Below are 20299 nucleotides of genomic sequence, written 5' to 3' on the forward strand. Positions count from 1 at the left end.
GGCGGGGCCCCCCCCCCCCCCCCCCCCTGGGATGGGTGCCATGGCCCTCGGACGAGAAGGCGCCGTGTCGGCGGCCATGAGCGGCGCAAAGGGGGGGCCCTGCTGTGCCGAGTCGGCCCTGCCTGGCAGACCTCCGCCCACCAGGATGCCAGCCTGCCCCCCCCAATGACAACCCAGGAACTCCAGCAGGCAGGCCTCCGGCCACCCCCACCCACCCCCGCCCCACCCTCGTCAAAGTCTCCGAAGCCGTCCAGGAAGAGGCGCTCGCGCATGCGGTGCCTCTCCGGGGCCTGGCTCAGGAAGGCAGACTCCTCCAGGGCCTGGGCAACCATGGCCGTGCACGCCGACACCGCCATCAGCGCCACCTGGGGGGGGGAGAGAGGGCATCGGTGCTGCGTGAATGGATGTCCGGCCTGCATGCCGTCGTGCAGCCCAGTGTGCACTGAGGGGGAATCGCCGGCAGCAGGGCCAATCAGGGAGCACTCCCCTGCCCACACGGCACCCTCACGCCGCGTCAGCCTCCCCATGCGACTCCCGGGTCCCACCAGCCGGGCTCAGGGGCCCAGCAGCGCACCACGAGGTCCGGCGAGGAGATGTGGGCGGCGCACAGGCCAAAGGCCTCGTCCCAGGGCTCGTGTCCGAGCTCCTCGCCACACACACCCACCAGCCAGAGGGCCCGCGCCTGCAGGATGTGGGCGTCCAAGCCTGGGGGGGGAGGGGCAGGGGGGCCCCCCGACTCATCAGTGTGCTCTCCGAAGCCCAAGACATGCGCTGAGATCACTGGCGACTGAAACCTGCAAAACCACATCCGGCAGCAGCACCTTGATTTGCATACGCTCACCTGCATTCGGCGTCGGCTGCAGGATGCCCCGCAGCTCCGTCTCGTACCAGTTTGGGAAATCGACCTTGGTCCGGACGTGGCTGAAGCACTCCCCCAGCGCGCGGTAGGTGGCCTCCCGCAGCAGCAGAGTTTCCCTGGTCAGCGGGGCCGTCTGTGGACATGGGTGCGGGGATTGAGGGGCAGGGGCAATGGTGAGGTGAAGAGGCAAGGCGTCCTGGAGGACTGCGGAGCGGCGGGGGCAGTGGCGCGGACTCCTCTGCACCGCGTGACTTGAAGGCTTCCTTCCCCAAGCCTTCTCCAGGCACGCCAAAGCTCTGGGCCTGGGAAGTCTCCTCCGATCGACTTCATGAGATGGAGATCCGTCACCCTCCTTGCAGCCTGGCCCCGCCATCGAGCACACCACTTGCCCACACCCACTCACCTGCAACTGCCCCGCAGCTTCCACCAGGGCGCTGGAAACCGACTCCGTCTCGCGCTCCAGCATGCACTCCAGCAGCGCCACGCCGCAGGGCCTGGGCGTGTCTGCGTCCGGAGAAGTCTCCACATCGACCTGGCGGGCGAAGCTGGAGACAGGGGGGAAGGAGGGGAAATGTTGTCGACGGTCCGGGAACGAGCGTACACCAGCATCGCACATGGTCCCTGCATCGGCAGCAGTCACCGCACCCTTCGGCATCCGCCTGCCACTCCTCCAGCTCCTCGGAGGAGAGGGCGATGTACTTGGTCACCACAGCCTGCACAGATTGAACGCAGGCCAGGGGAATGCTTGGGGGAAAATTGTGACTATGTGACATGCAACCGCAGCGCTCAGCATGGAAAGCTGTTGCCTAGAAGGACCTGCCTTCTACCTGTATTCCCCTTCTGACTCATGCACAGCTTACCTGGACCAGGGCCGAGCACTGCCCGGGGGCAAGCAGGCCATCCAGTGCCTCCTGGGCGGCAGTGAGCGAGGGCAGGTACCGCTGCGACCGGTCGTAGGCTGATGTCAGCACTCCAAACCCTGAGTTAGAAGAGGGGAAGGGGGCAATGTGTGAGCCTGGCCGGAGTCTGGAATCAGACATGCTAGACCCAGATTTCTGTGCAGGGTCCATGGCGCAGTGCACACTGCCCGGCTCCACTCCTCCGCACAGGCTGGCAGCATCCCCAGCCTGCACCCTGCCTCCCCGCTCAAAAACCTCCCTCCCTCGCTCCCCCATCATTTGTTAACCCCTGCACGCACACGACGCAAGCGAGCTTCCCCACCTTGCGCGTGCAGGTTGATGAAGTCGGGTCGGTACATGGGCTGGATGAGCACGCGCGCCGTGAACCTCGTGAGCAGCACCCTGCTCTTGGTCCTGCGGGCGCGGGCGCGAGGGGGGAAGAGGGGGGGGTGTTGAAGCAGGGGATGCTCTCAGACGTGGGCAAGGTTTGGCGAGGTCGGCGCGTTGCTGCCCAGACATCCACGGGCCTCTGCGTTGGGAGTGTCATAGCCTTCAGCCGGCCCTCCCCCTGGCCCTCACCCCAACCCCCCCTCAGGCGCACCTAATGTGGTGCACGGCCGCCGCATCCAGGCCCAGCAGCGCGGTGGAGGCGCACAGCGTGGCCCAGGCCGGCACGTGCGCTGCGAAGGCCAGCGGATGCCGGTCCAGCCCCGCCAGCGCGCACTGGAGCAGGCGCTCCCAGGCCTTGCAGAGCAGGGCGCCGCGCGTCGCGGTCTCGCCGCCGCCGCGCCCTGCCGCCGCCTCGCCCAGGCGCGGCGCGACCTGCGCCGCGGCGGCCGCGCCCTCGCGCATCAGCGACGCGAAGGCTTCCTCCGCCCCGCCCAGCTCCTGCACCGCGCCCAGCACCTCCACCAGCACGGCCAGGCAGGCCACGGCGTGGCGCCCCGCGCCCTCCCAGCCCCCCGCCCCCGCCAGGAAGGGGCCCAGGCTGGCCTGCCACCCGGCCTGCATGCTGGGCAGCAGCGCCTTGAGCTGCGCCGCCAGCTGGCCGCGGTCTGTGTCGATCTGGGAGGTCAGCGCCGTCACCGCGTTGTCGCTCAGGGACATGAGGATGTTGGGCGTGTCGATGGCAAACCGCTTGCCTGGGGCGCGGGGCAGTTGGAAGGGAGGGGGTGGGCTTGGGCTGTGAAGGGGACTGGATTCAACCTCTCACGGCACAGGCAGCTAGGCAGGCAACAGGGTCGCAGATCTGAGAAGGGCGCCGGCCCCAGCCCACCAAGCATCTGGGGGGGACGGACACAGTCTGGTCGCCTGCGCCACGGCAGCGCCACAAGGCACACAGCGCCGTCTGCGGCGAGCAGCTGCTGTGCCGGCATGGGCGCGCAGTGCAGAGACGTTGCCCTACCACCCTCTTCACCGGGCGAGGCGTGGCATCAGCAGCCCCACACTCTCCCCTGCCGCAGCTCACCCTTGAGACCGCGGACGCAGTGCTTGAGGGCCCTGAGGGAGCGCAGCTTTGACTCCAGCGAGGTGGGGCTGTCCATGCCCGCCGAGGCTGCCAGGTCGCCGACGAGGCTGTCCCAGGGCCGCGGGACGTCAAAGCGCGCCAGGTTGCTGATGAGCAGCGCCAGCTGGACGGCCACGCGGGACGAGGGCTCGCTCAGCAGGCACGCCGTGCTGGTGGTGCGCACGTACGCCTTTTCGGCATCTGCACGCGATGTGTGTGTGGGGAGGGGGGGGAGCAAAGTGAAGTTGCGGTCAGTCGGCAGGTGGGCGAGAAGTGGTGGCAGCGGCAGTCCTGCATGTCTCATAGCCCTTGGAAGCGGCAGCATCAAGGTGCCTGGGGAGGGTTCAGAGCACTACAGGGCCAGTGAAGGTGTGGGCCAGCCGACTGCTGTCCAGCCTGGTGGGGGCCTTCCCACCTTCGCAACAAGAAGGGCGCCGGCCCCAGCCCACCAAGCATCTGGGGGGGACGGACACAGTCTGGTCGCCTGCGCCACGGCAGCGCCACAAGGCACACAGCGCCGTCTGCGGCGAGCAGCTGCTGTGCCGGCATGGGCGCGCAGTGCAGAGACGTTGCCCTACCACCCTCTTCACCGGGCGAGGCGTGGCATCAGCAGCCCCACACTCTCCCCTGCCGCAGCTCACCCTTGAGACCGCGGACGCAGTGCTTGAGGGCCCTGAGGGAGCGCAGCTTTGACTCCAGCGAGGTGGGGCTGTCCATGCCCGCCGAGGCTGCCAGGTCGCCGACGAGGCTGTCCCAGGGCCGCGGGACGTCAAAGCGCGCCAGGTTGCTGATGAGCAGCGCCAGCTGGACGGCCACGCGGGACGAGGGCTCGCTCAGCAGGCACGCCGTGCTGGTGGTGCGCACGTACGCCTTTTCGGCATCTGCACGCGATGTGTGTGTGGGGAGGGGGGGGAGCAAAGTGAAGTTGCGGTCAGTCGGCAGGTGGGCGAGAAGTGGTGGCAGCGGCAGTCCTGCATGTCTCATAGCCCTTGGAAGCGGCAGCATCAAGGTGCCTGGGGAGGGTTCAGAGCACTACAGGGCCAGTGAAGGTGTGGGCCAGCCGACTGCTGTCCAGCCTGGTGGGGGCCTTCCCACCTTCGCAACAACCTATGCCGCACCTGGCACGCGCGACCACTCCCGCGTGCCCATGATCTTGCGCCAGGAGGAGCCGACGGCGTTCTTGGCCACCACGGTGGCCATCAGGCGGGCCTCCTATTGATGCAAGCAAGGTAAGGAGTGGTGCAAGGATCTGCCAGGATGTCAAGCGGTGGAGTTCCCTAGCCCCATGCATGGGGCATGACCGCACCCTGCATGCCTCACCTCAGGCACGCTGTTCACTTCATGCACGATATTCAGCAGTGATCCGATGAAGCCGGGGGATGAATCCGCTTCCCACTCCTGCAGCAAGGCCTGGGCCTGGGTGCGAGTCGTGCCATCAGCGGACAGGGAGGCGGTGAGGGCGGAGTAGACCTCGTCAGGGGACAGAGGGCTGCGCTGCTGGGGAGGGCATCCATGCGCCACGAGAGACTGCATCGCGGAGTTCCACAGAAGGGCAGCTAAGACCGCGCACGAGGGCAGGGGCGCTAATTCATCGAGGGAAGGTGCACGCCAACCAGGATCGCGGTCGGCAGCGCCACGACGTGCTGGGGAGTACACCAGCCCTGATCACTCCTTGCAGCGCTTGGATCAGGGTTGAATGGAGCAGTCAACTTTGTTCCTTGGCATGGCCAGGAGATGGGACATGTCCAGCGTCCACGATCGACACTCACGTGCGCGCCTTCACAGGAAGGGTAGTGATATCTGCCCCTCCTTGGAGCATCTCATCACAGGGGTCCTGGAGATGCTCACAGCATGGCGAAACCTCCACCTTACGGTCAGGAGGACTCGAGGTATCAGACGCATGCTGGCAATCTCACATTTAAGTTGCCAATCATGGCAAGCATTGAGAGTGGGATGACGTGCTGAGCTGCAGAGTCCACAAGTAGGGCGGACGATTCCAGGCATGGTAGTATTTCATGGATGGACATGCAAGAGAAATGTAGAGATGGGCAGTGAAGCTCGGGCACAGTCTTACGGTCATTAGCTTATTTACATGACAATCTCCAGATGCACAGCCAGTGCAGAGTCTCCCTGCAGCTCTGGCTTGGAGGCGGCAGTCTGCCGAGATGATCTGGGCTCCAACAGGACCAGTGCTAGCAGTGGAGATCTTGGGTATTGTCCCTGGAATGGCTTGCCAGAGCTGCAGCCAGCTTGATGCTGCGATCCTTCACAGGTCTGTGCGGCTTGGGCGCTGCAAAGAGGGGAAACCGGCGAGGGAGGCATGGGATGGTGTCGGTCTCGAGCCTTCATGCATGGTGCTGGAGAAGAGGAGATGTGCGCCTGATATGTCCAACGGCTGGTGTGGCATGGGTTTTCAACACATTGCCTCCCAGATCGCACAATGGATCCCTGCAGACATCACCATGAACTCCATACCATTAGGGTTTCCAGCACTGTAGAAGCGCTGGAGTAGGAGGATGGCCTCATCCCGAAGAAGGCCACCCCTGGAGGTATAAAAGCCGCCAGTCCAGCCTGCATCACCGCAGCCACCACAGCCTGAGGTATGCACGCTGAGTATGCTGCCGTTTCCGCCAAACTTGTCATTGGGGCAGCCAAAGACCACGTCCTTGAAGCGCAGCAGGCTCAGCGCGCCAGCGCACATGATGCAGGGCTCGCAGGTGACGTACAGCGAGCAGGAAGGAAAGTCAACGGCTGCTGCATCACCGCCATGCTCCCTGATCAGAGCATCAATTGCCTCAAATTCGGCATGCCGTGTGCCCTATTTGGGAGAGGGAATGGCATGAGGCTTAGGGGGTGAAGGACCATTCAGGATGAGACAGGGGGTGGGTTGGTGAGGTGACAGGAGAATACTCTGCTCATGCACACAAGGGACAGTCTCCTTGGTCCCGAGGAAATAGTAATCACGTGCATTCGTCCTTCAAACTCCTCGAGGAAGTGCAGCGCACCCCTACGGACAACATCATCAACCAGATCCAGCCATCCCAACGCACATTCCGACTGTGATTGGTTTTATTGCTGCCTCTGGCCCTGACTGTTCCATCCTTCACGATGACGCATCTATGGATGAATGTAAGGACCTGATCATCAAGGCATCCCGCTCGCTAAGAACACTGCATCTGGGAGCCAACACACGGACGCCTTGATTCCATACTCACCCGACTGGGATCTCCTCCTCAGCCAATGCAAAGCGTGCCTGCAGATTCGATTGCGAGGGGGAGGGCAGGCTCGAGGCTGTCCCCAGGATGTGACGGGCATGAGGCACCGGCTCCCACAGAGGCAGAAGCACTGTCTAGCCCCACCTGGGCCAGGGCTTCCTGCATGAAAATGTGGTCATCAACTGTCCACCTAATGTAGGGTTTTTGAGGGGGCGGCGGGCTTCCCTGAGGCTTCCCCGGTATTGGAAGAATGAACATGCCGATCACCACCTCCGCTATGCACTTCGGTGGCCAGGAATACTCGGGTGAAGTTGGCAACCAGGCCGCGAGGCGAGGTCGACAGACCCTTGATGAACTTTGGCTGTGGCCACTCACGACTGCGGCCTCCCATGAGATCGTCGCGTCCTGTGTCGACTGGCTAGGGGACTCATTCCCACACGCAGAACGGGACCGAGCCGGGTGCGCGCGCAGAGGGAGACGTTGACGTCAGGCTCAAACAGCAGGCTTGAGCTTTATGATCGTGGTGTTTCTTATGCATGAATTAGATCCTTGCTGAAGTGCCATATCCCGGTGAAGATACCATACAGTCGGCACAGGTCCTCCTGTATGGGCTGTAGGACTTCAACATCCCCCGCCACAGAACTTGTCACCCGTCCTCAATGTCGCGTCCTGAGCTCACCTAGGGTGGCATGCAAGCGCAGTGGCTCTACATCAATATTACACAGTGTTGGCAAGCGCTACATATCTGGTGCTGCCCACTTAGGAAGCATACTGTGGGTAGTAGGACATTCTGGCGTTGCTGGGCACGGTAACAGAAGGTCTGACAAGTGAATCTTGTCTGCGCTTTGTACAGGTAGTTGTGGAACATGTTGGGAGATCGATGGGCTTTCACTCACACAAGGGCCCCAGGTCGAGTGAGTGGATCGTGCAAGTAGTTGTCAATGTCTGCTGGCTCCTTGAAAACGATCCAGAGCGCATGGATGACACCAGGAATCCAAGCCAGGAAGGTCAGGATCAAATTGATGAAGAAGTGGGTGTCAAAAGCATTTCGATTGATGAGCACCTGGCGTGAAGGGGCGCAGTGGACGGGAGTAACAACTGTGCATTCACTCGTGCGAAGTTACACGAGTGCTGGAAGATGCCGTGGCCCCATGAAAGCCTTGCATCGACTTCTAATCAGGGTTCAAGCATAGATAGGACCAGACCAGCCCCCTACCGCAGCGGGAGGGACGAAGATGGCAGCTACAACGAGGCCCACGAAGCTCGGACGAATATCGCTACGAGAATCCGCCCCCATACTCTCAGTTGAATATTGTGGAAGCTCAACAGGGGGTTCGAGATTCGACCCTCCACCTTTTCGAGGGCTTTCAAACACTGATCGCAGAACCCTCCTCCCTACAACCTGCGTGCGGCGTCCTGCTGTGAAATGGTGAAGCAGTGCGGCAGTGATCGCTCGGGCACCTTCGCCTATTGGTCTTCGAGGGATTTCAGCAATCTTGCTCTATCAATGTACCAAAAGAATTACATATTACCCACGGCCAGGTCATTACAACACTCCAGGCTCCTTCATCTTCACAGATGCGCGAGGATGGATGAGCTGCGCGAGAGGGACGGGGGGAAATGTGCTATTGCATGGTGGGCAACATCTGGGTGCAGCACAGATGCTTGGTGCGTCGGGTTTAGGTGAATTTTTGGCCCACTCCGAAACAACCCAGGTAGCTTATTTGTTTGACATTGTTTGGGGTGCTCTTCACAAGGACAACATCCAAATGCCAGGAGAGCACATGATTGACTACCACAACAGTATGACCGGAATAGGCGGGAAGGGAGGTAGCGTGGGAATACCGAGGTGCGGCTTGGGATCTACAGCTCTTGCCTGGAAGTGAGCGGATGCTTACATTGGGGACAAGGAGGGGGACAGTCTATCACTACAGATGCAGGCAGGTCCACTTGGATTGGTATGGCTACGCTTTGGCGTAGGTAATGATGCAACAGGAATGGGAAAGCATGGCAGAGGTACTGCAGGAGTTCCTGTAGCAACCATGAATCAACAGCAATCCATCAGATCTACCAGTTCAGATTCAGGGCATTCGTGGTGTCGCCACCATATGTGACTCCCACAACTTGGGCATAAGACACAAGGAGTTCCTTGTCCGCTGCAAGCTGCATGGTAAAATTGGTTGTTGAGCCGGAGTACGATCGGCCTCCCACTTCAGCCAATGCATCGTCCCCAGTGAAGAAAGCGATCGCAATGTAGTTAGGAACGACGCTTCCAAATTTGATTGAGAATGAGAAGTCGTTCCCTGATTTTTTGACGCTCCCAGTAATGGGTCCAAGTGCTGGTGGGGGGGGAGGAAAGGACATGGGGGGAGGGGAGGGCGAGTTGACGACCGTCAGCGGCACGATCTCATTAATGTTACCTGCACTCGAGAGGATGGTTGCAGAGCCAAAAACAAACTTTGGCACGATCGTCTCATACTGTGGGTCCCCCGTGATCGTAGAGACAGCAGAGGTGGGCGATGAATCAGACGTGGTCGCGAGTTTGAAGAAGACATTTGAGTACAGGTTGCAAGTGATGGAATAGGGAGTGTATCCCCCAGTGGTCACCACATAGGCGACGGGTATCTTCCCACTGGAAACAGCACCAAACTGGACTGTAGCAGATGCCCGTGGGGGTGGTGGAGGTGGGGGGCTGGGTGGAGGGGAGGGGCTGGGTGGAGGAGGAAGGCTGGGTGGAGGAGGAAGGCTGGGGCTTGTGGGCGGGGGAGGCGAAGGCCTCGCACGCGCCATCCAGCCACAATCGCCGCAATATATGCCGAAGGACTACTACCTCCGTGACATGGCACCAGAGTTTGGCCATACGATGAGGCGTGCGAGTGGCTGTGGGCCTTCCTTGGTGTCAGCACTTTCGTCGTACACAGGGCATGCACCCTGCATGGCCTAGACGTCGCACCCCGCCGTGACCACCGATCGCATCACCACCGACCTCTCCTCACTAAACCGTTGCCGTTAGAGACTGCAGCGGAAACTGTGCTGGCTATTGAGATGAAGGCTCACCCGGCCAGGTTCACTGTGTCGGCGAGATCGAGGATGCCCAGCGTCTCCCTGGCGCTTCGTGCGCAGACTCAGAGCGGGCGAACAAGTACCCTTACCATCGCCCGTGTATTTGTTTCGGCTACTCTTGATGATAGACTTCACTGACTGAGTCCTCGAAGTGTGGCACTCAGCAGGTGCTGGCCGATCCGGCCTCGAGGACGGGATGGCTGCGGCAGTAAATGTCCATCTCAAATGGACAGGTGCCTGCCCATCCGGGCCCGGCCAGCAATACCATGTTCATGTTCACACTGGCTATGAGCCACTGGTGCATGTATGTGGGCTTTGGGAGGGAGGGCTATGAGCATGAAAACTGGCTTCAAACCAAGCTGTATGCCAGCACAGGATCAGGTTACACCTCCTTACCCTCCATGTGCTGGCCTGCCCAGGCGCCCCAGCAGGACGGCAGGCCTTCAAGCCGCTTCGGCCACCGCGCCTATGGCCTGTATGAGCTGCCCCCGGGCACACAACCCAGAGCCCGTCGGCGGCTGTGCAAGCGTCCAGCCGATGAGGTATCAGCGCCTCGGGAGCCTTTCCATCCCAGTGTCGGCTCATGCAGCTCCCACCCTGCTTGTGCTGGATGCAGAGGCGGGCGGCCAGGCACATGGCTTCCCCGCGGCCAACAGCCGCGCTGCTCCCACCCAGGCTGTGCAGGGTGTGCTCCGGCTCGGGCCCTGGCTCGGAATGTGGCCACCACATGCAGCATCCTGGGGCACCTGGACCGCCTGACCATGCTATGCACCCGGATGAGGCACGGTGCCTAGCTTGCAGCTGCTGGTAGCGTGGCACAGAATCAGCTGTGGGTATGTCTTGGGTGTAAGGTCGCTGTTCATCGCACAACACAGGAGGATGCGGTCTGCAGTGCGTGGAACAGAGCGTCGCTGGCATGGGCGGCGCACCGGGCATTGCATGCAGTGATCCCTCCAGTGACGGGGAGGCCGTCAGCCCAGCACCGGCATGTCCTGGTCCTCTGGCCAGGCCGCCTGGGCCGCCGCATGCGCCGCGGCCTCGGCCGGATCCGCCTGCCACCCTGTGGGAATGGGGGGGGATCGCATGTCGGTGACCACACAGCGCCGCTCGCCTCGCGGTGCATGCTGAAGCATGCCATGCGGAGCGGCTGCGCATCCCTCTCCCAGGCTGCTGCCCCACCCGGGAGGATGGAGGAGAAGAAGCCGACCAGCACCGCCAGAGCCTCCTGCACCAGGCCCCGGGGTGCCGGCGCCTGCGGGGCCGGCCCCTCCTCTGCCGGACGCGCTGCAAAAGTCAGGGTGGGGACGGGGGTTCTGCCTCGCTACTGATACCCAGACTCAGTCTGCGCAGTCGTCTTCCCAACCAGGCGTGTTTCCCCACCTTCCAACTCTGCGGCGGGCCTGCCCGCAGCGGCGTCCCCGGGGCCGGCGACAGCGCGCGGCGACCCCGCCTCCGGCACGGGCGCCGCGGCCGGACCAGCCCGCACCCGCCCCAGCTGCGCGAGGAAGCGGCGCACCGGCTCCGTGGTGGTGAGGAAGAGGAGCAGGCCCAGGGTCAGCAGCGCGAAGAAGCGCTGGGGGGGGCAGTGCTGCAGCACGAGCACGGAAAGTGGGAACTCAGGTGTGACAGGGTGGCTGGGCGAGCTTGTGTGTGCGCATGGGGGTCCCCGACACTGGGAGGAGGGGAGAAACCTGCATGCCCGCCACGAGGACGTGTACCTCCAGGTCGCACAGCACAGCTGCAGCGCCCCGCCGCGCCAGCTGACCGCCACCCAGCGACTCCCAGGCACGGTCAACCGATTCCCCCCCCCCTCTCCCATCGCCCCACCTGGTACACGACGGCAAGCAAGACCCCAAGCTGCAGCAGCGCCCGTGCGTTCAGCTGCATGCCGTTCTGCGCCGCCCAGCGCCGGAGGCGCGCGGCGGGGTGCGGGCGCGGCGCGGCGGCGGGGCGCGGGCGGTGCCCTCGGTCCAGGCCGGGGCCCTGCAGCCGCTCCAGGTTCTCCAGCAGGGCCCGCACGTTTGGGGGAAGGTCGCCGCGCGCCTCACGCTCACGCAGCAGCTGTAGGAGCGGCAGCGCCCCGGGCGCCAGGCCGGGCCCTTGGGCCGGGGCGGCAGGCTCCGCGCCTGCGTCGGGGTGGCGGCTTGTTCGTCAGAGGGCATCCCGAGGCCTGTTCCCGGCGGGAACAGGACTCACACGGGCGACGGGGCGTGCTTCATGACCCACCGTGCCACCCACCGTGGTCGCGCTGGTGTTGTACCCTCTGGCGCAGGAAGGTGACCTGCAGGGTCGGGGCCACCGAGGCGAACAGGTTCTTCGGCATGGCCAGGGCCATCAAGGCACATCATGGAACGAGGATCCATACCAGTCGCATGAGCCTTCTTGGCTCGCATGGAGGTGCACATCGCAGCAGGAGGACCCCTCGTCGACAAACCCAGACTAGCCCCGCGTCCCCACCTGAATGTTGGGGTGCTGCACATGGCCAGCCGCATTGTTGCGCAGCATGGTCTGCGAGGGCGGCACTCATCATGAGGGATACAGATTCACGTCACAGCACCCTGATGATCCTTTGCTTGCTCTTCCCCGTCCCTCTCACACGTACACGCAGCGCCCTGCACCTCCCCCGCTTCAAACTCAAACAACCTTGCCACAAGATGGCACCCAAGCAGCCCACTGGCCCGCTCGACGCTGCCAACCTGGGCCAGGACTTGCTGCGGCGCCTGTGGCATGTGCACGGGGGCCGGAGGCCCTGCCCCTCCCTCCACGAGAGGCTGCGGGATCGGGTGGCCCAGGACCGCCAGGGCCGCAGCGTAGGCCGCCGACATGGAGGCCGAGGCCACGGCAGCCGCATTCAGGTGGAGCACCTCGGCCAGCCCCTTGATCGCGGGATGGGCGGTCTGCGGCCGGGGTCTACGTGACGATTCGGGGTCGGGCTCTGCGGGGGCTGCAGTGCCAGGCGGGGGCCGGGCTGCAGACGGCGCCGCCGCTCCAGCATGCTGCATGCGCACTGCGTCCGCAGCCCGAGGCGCTGTGGACGCCGTGGGAGCAGAGGATGAGGCGCCTGCACTCGTCCTGGCCGTGCCGTCAGTGGCCTGGCCTTGTACCACCACGTGCAGGATCTGGGGAGAGTCCGGGGTCACGTTCTGCGTGGTGTGGGTGGTAGACCGGGATAAGGCTCCTGAAGGGGGGGTCCCCATTCAGGACATGGATACATCCCGCAAGCCTATCTACTGACCGGCTTCAGGAAGGATGACAGCGCTTCAGCATCGTTCTTGAGGACCTTCCCCGCGTAAATCAACTGAGTTGAGTGGGTGGGGTCATGCCCTGAGCGTCCCTGATGGGCGGTGCCTGCTGATCACGACATCCCCTGTGGCCTGCACTCACAATTAGCTGGGAGGTCGAAGGGGAGCCCGGGTAGGCGTCCCGGATGCTTGCCTTCAAACCCGCGACGTCTCCGTCCAATGGCACGGTGACAGACACCTCCTGTGTCATCGCGGGGTTCTTCAGCACAAAGGTCACTCGAGGAGCGTCCGCCATGGCACCCCGAGAAGAGGCTACACCCCGTCCTCTTATGATCAAACTACTACCGAGGAGTAGGTGAATCCAGCGTAAGGTGCTGAGCGTGTCGCTGAGGTGGCGGTGTGTGTTCAAGCTGCTTGCTGTGTGAGTTCCGCGATGCGTCCAGGGCGCGGACAATCTGAAGGCAGGAGGAACACTAGATCCGGCACGCCATCGTGCCATTACCTATACCCGTTCGCAGTGTCCTTGAACACTAAAGCACTATGCAGTCAATGCAATCAGCGCCCCGGTGATCCGTCGCTTGTTTACAGATTGACAACTGCCCCGGCAGGCACGGGTCGGCCTCAGACGGGGTGAGGCCTGCCTTGGTACTTGGCGCAGGAGCGTTGAGACTCCTAAATGGCGCTCAACATCCGCCAGAAGCAGGCTGGTGAGTCATGGCAGGAGGGGAGCGATCGGGCGACTCCGCTCGAACCACAGAGTCACTCTCCTGGGCTTCCCCCACACGCTGAAGCAGCCGCTCTCACGCCCATGCAGATGCGGTGGTGCGCATGCTGCATCTCAACTCCTCGCCCCAGAGCACCGGGCGGGGCGGGGAGGATCTGTACAAGGTGCTCATCCTCGATGCAGCCACCCAGGTGGGGTGCCAGGGGCGGGGGAAGCCCTGAGGGGGAGGACCAGGTGCAGGCTACCATGGGGCACGCCTGAGCCCACTCCATCATCCCCACACCCCCACTGCCCAGGACGTGCTGGCCCCGCTGCTCCGCGTCAAGGACCTGCGCCGGCACGGCGTCACCCTGCACCTCACCCTGGACTCCAACCGCCAGCCCATCCCCGACGTCCCTGCGGTATACTTTGTGGCCCCCGGCCCGCACAGCACCGCCCGCATCGTGGCCGACCTGGCGGCCTCCCTGTATGACTCCTACCACCTCAACTTCTCCACCCAGCTGCCGCGCAAGGAGCTGGAGGCGCTGGCCGAGGGCGCGGCGCGGGAGGGCTCTGCCGCGCGCGTGGCCCGCGTGCATGACCAGTACCTGCAGTACATTGCGCTGGAGGCGGGGCTGTTCAGCCTGGGCCTGCCCGCCACCTACGTCGACCTTAACGACCCCTCCGCCCAGGACGCCCAGATCCAGGGTGCAGTCGGCCTCGTCGTGGAGCGCCTCTTCTGCGTCCTGGCCAGCACTGGTACGGTGCCCATCATCCGCTGCCCCAGGGTGAGGTGGTGTTGGAAGGTGGAACTCGTGAGAGGGAGGAGGGTGGGTGGGGGGAGGTGGCGACCACTGAGGGCGGGCATCCCTGCAGAACAAGGGGGCGGAGGAGAGCACTCTTGGGCTCCCATGGGCGCCTGTGCTTGTCGATGGATTGCCGCGCCCCTACGATGCCACGCCTGTCGCTCCCGTGTGGCCCCGCGGGACAGCGTGCCGCCGGCTGCGCCATGGATCAGCCCAACCCCATGCCTGACACCAGCCCCTATTCCACCTCACTCGCCAACCGCAGGGCGGCGCCGCGGAGCACGTTGCCTCGCTGCTAGATGCCCGGATAAGGGAGGCCCTACATCAGCGCGGCAGCGTGTTTGCCGACGGGGCCGGCGCGGCCGGCGCAGGCTTGGCCGCCAGCCTACACCGCCCCCTGCTGGCGATCTTCGACCGCAACTTTGAGCTGTCGGTCATGCTGCAGCACGCCTGGACCTACAAGCCCCTAGTGCACGATGTGCTGGGCATGCGACTGAACCGCGTGACGCTGGCGGCGCCGGGCGGCGCGCCTGGCGCCGGCACCCACGTCCCCAAGACCTTTGAGGTGGACGACTCCGACTTCTTCTGGTCTGCGCACGGGCGCGAGCAGTTCCCCAAGATCGCAGAGCAGGTGGAGGCGGAGCTGGCGCGGTACCGCGCCGCCGTGGATGAGCTCAACCGCAGCGCGGGGTCAAACGTGCTGGACGCCGCGGCCGACCCCGCGGACCTCATGGCCGGCAACACCAAGCACCTCATGAGCGCCATCAACTCGCTCCCTGGTCGGTGCGGGGGTGGCTGGGGTGGTTGCTTTTGCACTTTGGAGGTGGGGGGCTTTGAGATGTTTTTCCCTGAGTCGCCGCACCACCCCTCGCCGCCGGGACCGATGGCACGGCTCAGGCTCCCCACCGACTGATTCCCTCTCACGACGCAAACTCCAGAGCTGACGGAGCGCAAGCGTTCGATAGACAAGCACACCAACCTGGCAACGCACCTGCTGGGGGCCATCAAGGAGCGGGGCCTGGACCAGTATTATGCGCTGGAGGAGGAACTCACCGCGGGCAAGGAGCACGTGGAAGCAGTGCTCAAACACCTCCAGGTAGAGGGTTGTGGTGGAGGGGAGTGCTGTGGAGGCTCAGCGCTCTGCAGGGACATTGTATTTGGGGAGTTGTTTCTTGTCCATAGGGGGCCGCGGGGCATGGAGGATGCAGCTGGCTGTATGCAGGCAATGGTGCCTGCTGGGCAATGCTGCAACGCACGCCAGTAATTAAAGCACACAGTTGCAATGTCACCCACTCACAGTCTCCTATCGGTCTTGAGACCTCACGACTCTCCACTCCAACCCCTTGTCCGGCTCCCCAGGGCTCGCAAGGCACTGTCACCGATAGGCTGCGCCTGGCCCTGGTCTGGCTGCTCACCTGCCCCACGGCGCCGCTGGAGGCGGAATGCGAGAGGGTGGAGACCGCGCTCGCGGCTGCAGGGGCGGATGTGCGGGCGTGGGCATATGCCCGCCGCATGCGCCGCATGAACCTCACCGGCAAATCACAGGTGGGAGGATTTGTGATTATGAGAGGACGCGTGGGTCAAAGATCTTGTGCTGCGCCTCCGTCGTGGGTGTTGGAGACCGAGGGTGGCGGCGTCCTGGCTTAGGACGCGCTTCAGCCACCACCAGTCGCGCCTGGAAACCGTCGCTGTGCCGTAGCTCTCGAGCTCGCTCACCGACTGTTTCCTCCCCGCCGCCCCTGCAGTCGTCTGCCGCCCTGGCGGACGGCCGTGGCGTGTTTGGAGGCGCCGCCCAGGCGCAGCTTACGACCCTGCTGGGCAGCTCCTTTGGGCAGGGCTTGTCCTCCCTGACCAAGGGCGTGAAGAACCTGCTTGCAGGGGAGCAGCAGGCGGCCGTCACAGTGGCCGTGGAGGCCCTCATGGAGGGCCGGCCCAACCCAGACGTCGATGGGTACGCTTACTTTGACCCCAAGGTGAGCACACAGAGAGGCATGTGGGTTTGTTTTTGGGGGGAGGGGGGGGGGTTGAATGCAGAGGCGCTACTCTTCCACACTACACGCCAAGACAATGGGTCAAACCAAGACCCTGCACTCCCTGCACCAGTATTGCTTTCTCTGCTGACAACTCTTCGTCCCGCCACACCGTGCAGGCCCCCATCGGCTCTGGCCCCAGACCCCAGGGTCCATTCAAGCAGGCCATTGTCTTCATGGTTGGGGGCGGCAACTTCCTCGAGGCTGAGTCTCTGCAATGCTGGGCCAGCAGGTGCGAAGGAGCTCGCCTCCCTTGCTGTGTGCTGTTGTGGAATGTGGGAGTGCGATCTCTACACATCCTGCTGCCATTTGGTGACCTCAACTCTCAGGGCCTCACAGCGCCTGGGGTGCACTTGCACAATCTTTCCCCAACCCTCCTCCGCAATCCATGCAGGGCCCAGCCCACGCCCAAGCACGTGGTGTATGGGGCGACTGAGCTCCTCTCCCCAGAGACAATGTTGGAACAGCTGTCGGCCTTGGCTGTGCGGGGTGGACTCTAGACAGCATCTGCTGCACCACGCGACTGTGTTTGCCTGGGAAGATCGCAGTATCATTGATCTGAAATCTAAGTGGATGCTTGATCCCCGACTGCCGCACGGTCCTGCTGCCACTAGATGAGTAACACTGCTGCTCTGTTCGTAGAGTAGAAAGGCATGGTGCGGACACCTGGTACCGCCATGCAGAGAGGAAGAGACACCAATAGTGCCCCTCGCCTAAGTCAGGGGCCCCAGGAGGGCGACCCCCCTGCGTGCCCACTCCTCGATCTTGCTGCGCTGTACGATGGGGCCCTGAACGCCCAGCTTCTCGGCCAGCGCGCCTGCCACGCGCTGAAGGGCGCGCGGCGCGACGCGCTTTCTCAACCCCACCAGCGCCTCCAGCTGGGCGGGGGTCAGCTGGACCTGGAGCCGCTCCGAGGCCCGGGAGGCCGCCTTCAGGGCCGGATTCCTCAGGCCCGCGATCTCGGCCAACCTGTGCCAAGGCAGGAGAATGTTGGCGGGTGTAGGGAGGGGACTCATCCCGCCAATGCACTGCCAGGAGGGAATCAGCAGCCCCTGTGCCACAAGTTCAAACCACTCGCACCTCTGCTGCGCGCCTTCCAGCAGGATCACCCCCGAGAGTGGGTCCTGGGCCTCCGCGTACGCATCGGCCACCTCAATCACGATCCTGAGGATGACCCCTGCCAGCCCTGCCGCGTCCCGCTCCCATTCCAGGTTCCTGGACAGGATGTCCACCAGCAACAGGAACTCGGGGAGCAGGCCTGCACGAGGGAGCAGGATTTGGCATGGTGAAGGGTAGGCCGGCAAGAAGGCATTTGACAACCTTGCATGAGGTCTCGCCCTCCATCCTCACATCAGTAAATATTGCGCTTGTCAAGCCCTCTACCTGGCCAAACCACTGCCCCCTCGTACGCACATGGATGTCGAGGTGCGCCGATCCACTCCTGCTTCAGGGACACCGCCTGCTCGGCCAGGCGCCGGGCCTGCTCCGTCTCCCCCGGGCCCCCCATGGCCAGAGTGCCGGCGACGTTGGTCAGGGCCCAGATCCTCTCCGCATACGGAACCTGCTTCTGCTGTTCCGCAATGCGGGTGGCCTTAACGGCAGCCTCGTCCACCCAGTCCTCCTCTGGAGATGCCGGGTGGGGAGGGAGGAAGGGGTGGCTCATGCTTGAGGGACCAACACACCCCGTGTCCCTCCGCAAGATGTCGCAAAGTTTGTGTATGGCTCAGGGTGCGCCTTAGTTTGGTCCGCATCACCTCCCCGGCAACGCACCGAGAAGCTGCGCGGCAGCTGCCGCCTGCAGAGCGCGCTCGCGCTCCAGGCGCGCTTTCTTCTGGGCGGGCGACAAGTTGGCCTCCGACATGTGGCCCAGCGCCTCTACGAGCCGGTGCTCGGGCGGGAGCGCCGCTGCCAGGAGGGCGGCGGGGACCTGGGGGCGGGGGTTGGATGACCCCGAATGTCAGTCATTGAGGGGACATGATGGCGCGCAGCAGCAGCCCAGGGCAGCATGCACGTGAACACCTCCTCCCGCCCAGTACCTGCAGCGTGTCGCTGGCTGCGGTCTGCGCCCCGCAGCGCAGCGCCCCGCGCAGCGCCTTCCACGCGGCTTCCTTGTCCTCATCGCCCTCCTGCACCAGCTCCACCATGGCCAGCACCCTGGCCACAGCCAGGGCCAGGCCCACGAATCGTCCGGGCTGACCTGTGAAGCAGGCGTTGAACACCCCGTCCTCCACGCTCTGCAGGTCCTCCGCCGCCAGGGCTAGCTCCTCCTCCGCCAGCAGCGCCAGCGAGGCGCGCAGCGCTTCCGAGTCCTGCGCCCCCAGCGCCTGGACCGCGCGATGCACCGCCAAGCTCGCAGCCCCGGGGTGGTCGGCCGGCAGCGCCCGGATGCCGGCCTTCACGGAGAAGCGGGCGGGGGCTGGCTCCCCGCCCCGCACAAAGGCCTCCACCAGGGGGCGCAGCACGCCCAGCGCGGCGACGCAGGCCTGCAGCGTGCCCAGCGTGACCCACTGCTCTATCAGCGCAGGGTCCACGCCGCTGTGGCCCAGCGGACCGCCTGACCCTGTGGAGGCCTGCAGCCGCAGCGCGCCCAGCGCCCCCTCGGCGGCCTCCCGGTAGCAGCCGGCCAGCCCGGGCACCGCCAGGGTGGGGTCCCCCGCCTCGGCCGCAGCGGCAAAGTCGGCGGTCCAGGGCAGGTCGGACCCGGGGCCGCCCAGGATGCTGCCGCAAGAGGTGGCCACCCTCAGGGTGGCCTCCTGCACCAGCGGGCCACGCATCACCGTTGTCCCCTGTGCAAAAGGGTGGGGTGCCAGCGGTGACGGTCTGAGATCATGCAAATGGCCACGGCTGAAACCTGCGGTGCCGCTGTTCCCCATGCCATGGCAGTGGAAGGCTGCGTTGCAGCCAAGGCTTGATCACCCGAATCTCTGGCTGCAAAGTAACCCCCCTCCATTTCAAGGACTGGTCAACATGCCAACACACCCACCTTGGGCGGGCGCTGGAGCGTGACCTCCCCATCCAGCCTGTAGGCAAACGTTTGCATGGCCCTGCGCAGCCTCTGCCGCTCCTCCGCAGCTTGCCTCTCGGCGGCCTGCGCCGCAGCCAGCTCGGCCGCAGCACGCTCTGCACGCTCCTTAGCCTCCAGCTCCGCAGCAGCCTCAGCCTCCCTGATCAATGATCGTGGATTCGGGCGCGTTGGTCGGGCAGGATGGCAGAAGCAGAGAGCGCCAGAACCAGCCTGCGCTGCGAATGTCTGGCCTACGATCCTCCCCATACATCGCCCACCCCGAACGATGGACTGCACGCAGAAACGCATCCGGCCGCCAGCCCCACACCTCTGAGCCCGGGCGGCTTGCGCGGCGGCTTCAGCGCGCTGCGCGGCGATGGTCGCCCGCTCCGCGGCCTCCCGCTCCACCATCTCGGCCTCGAGCCGGGCCTGTCGCGCGTCGTACTCCTGCCGGGACCTCTCCCTCTCCTCACGCAGCTGGGCTGCCTGCTGCGCAGCGGCACGGCTGTACGCCGCCTGCCGCTCCCTCTCCTCCCTCTCCTCCTGCTGAGCACGCTGCGCAGCCGCAGAGACCCGAGCGGTGTCGGCGGCGGCCGCCTCCTGGGCGACCACCGTCTCCCGCCCGCTGCGCGTCGCCGTGCTGAGTTGGAAGGCGGCCAGCTCCCGAGCCGCTGCCTCCTGAGGCAAGGGGAGCATGATGGTGTTGAGAACGGGCGACACGCTGAATACTCTCCAAAGCAGTTTGATCGTGTGGTCCGCCCTATGCTACATAGGGTATATTCTTATGTCGAGCATCCCTCCAACCCCAAAACATACAACAGCCATGCCTACCCTCAGCCCTCGCGGCGTTGAAACGGACTCCTCGTGCACCGTCCGCGATATGCGAGCAGCCAAGAGGAAGGCGCCTGCCAGGGTCCAAACCCCTGCGTCCCATGCCATCCCAAGGGGCGGCTGGAGGGCAGGATGCTCAG

At 64.3% G+C, this 20299-nt stretch overlaps 7 protein-coding genes across 7 annotated transcripts in view; 2 read left to right on the forward strand and 5 right to left on the reverse strand.

The window, feature by feature from the left end:
* F751_0844 (Importin-11) overlaps nt 1-4465 on the reverse strand; it is a gene marked incomplete at both ends in the record, with an annotated part of 6464 nt that extends 1999 nt beyond the window's left edge. The window contains 11 exons of the mRNA XM_011402266.1: nt 227-365; nt 575-705; nt 842-992; nt 1263-1404; nt 1505-1572; nt 1720-1838; nt 2081-2172; nt 2759-2900; nt 3227-3466; nt 3907-4146; nt 4384-4465. Coding sequence (XP_011400568.1) covers nt 227-365; nt 575-705; nt 842-992; nt 1263-1404; nt 1505-1572; nt 1720-1838; nt 2081-2172; nt 2759-2900; nt 3227-3466; nt 3907-4146; nt 4384-4465 — 1546 coding nt within the window. The remainder of the gene's footprint in view (nt 1-226; nt 366-574; nt 706-841; nt 993-1262; nt 1405-1504; nt 1573-1719; nt 1839-2080; nt 2173-2758; nt 2901-3226; nt 3467-3906; nt 4147-4383) is intronic.
* Nucleotides 4466-6498: 2033 nt separating this feature from the next.
* F751_0845 (hypothetical protein) lies at nt 6499-6911 on the reverse strand (the record flags this gene model as incomplete). Its single annotated transcript, XM_011402267.1, has 2 exons — nt 6499-6670; nt 6856-6911. The coding sequence occupies 2 exons, from the start codon at nt 6909-6911 to the stop codon at nt 6499-6501; spliced, it is 228 nt and encodes a 75-aa protein (XP_011400569.1).
* A 3215-nt stretch (nt 6912-10126) lies between these two features.
* Nucleotides 10127-10354, forward strand: F751_0846 (hypothetical protein; the record flags this gene model as incomplete). Its single annotated transcript, XM_011402268.1, has 1 exon — nt 10127-10354. The coding sequence occupies one exon, from the start codon at nt 10127-10129 to the stop codon at nt 10352-10354; it is 228 nt and encodes a 75-aa protein (XP_011400570.1).
* Nucleotides 10355-10514: 160 nt separating this feature from the next.
* F751_0847 (hypothetical protein) lies at nt 10515-11878 on the reverse strand (the record flags this gene model as incomplete). The annotated part of the gene is made up of 4 exons (XM_011402269.1): nt 10515-10595; nt 11030-11131; nt 11563-11669; nt 11782-11878. The coding sequence occupies 4 exons, from the start codon at nt 11876-11878 to the stop codon at nt 10515-10517; spliced, it is 387 nt and encodes a 128-aa protein (XP_011400571.1).
* Nucleotides 11879-11982: 104 nt separating this feature from the next.
* Nucleotides 11983-13080, reverse strand: F751_0848 (hypothetical protein; the record flags this gene model as incomplete). The annotated part of the gene is made up of 3 exons (XM_011402270.1): nt 11983-12051; nt 12240-12686; nt 12928-13080. 3 exons carry the CDS (start codon nt 13078-13080, stop codon nt 11983-11985), a joined length of 669 nt encoding a protein of 222 aa, XP_011400572.1.
* Nucleotides 13081-13461: 381 nt separating this feature from the next.
* F751_0849 (SEC1 family transport protein SLY1) lies at nt 13462-16824 on the forward strand (the record flags this gene model as incomplete). Its single annotated transcript, XM_011402271.1, has 9 exons — nt 13462-13492; nt 13600-13700; nt 13806-14276; nt 14560-15073; nt 15233-15390; nt 15654-15839; nt 16040-16267; nt 16444-16556; nt 16719-16824. The coding sequence occupies 9 exons, from the start codon at nt 13462-13464 to the stop codon at nt 16822-16824; spliced, it is 1908 nt and encodes a 635-aa protein (XP_011400573.1).
* A 213-nt stretch (nt 16825-17037) lies between these two features.
* F751_0850 (hypothetical protein) lies at nt 17038-20024 on the reverse strand (the record flags this gene model as incomplete). The annotated part of the gene is made up of 7 exons (XM_011402272.1): nt 17038-17293; nt 17405-17582; nt 17738-17947; nt 18095-18251; nt 18361-19110; nt 19308-19488; nt 19657-20024. 7 exons carry the CDS (start codon nt 20022-20024, stop codon nt 17038-17040), a joined length of 2100 nt encoding a protein of 699 aa, XP_011400574.1.
* Between the last annotated feature and the right edge of the window lie 275 nt (nt 20025-20299).

Source organism: Auxenochlorella protothecoides (assembly GCF_000733215.1).
Source record: "Auxenochlorella protothecoides strain 0710 unplaced genomic scaffold scaffold117, whole genome shotgun sequence".
Taxonomy (NCBI): Eukaryota; Viridiplantae; Chlorophyta; class Trebouxiophyceae; order Chlorellales; family Chlorellaceae; genus Auxenochlorella; species Auxenochlorella protothecoides.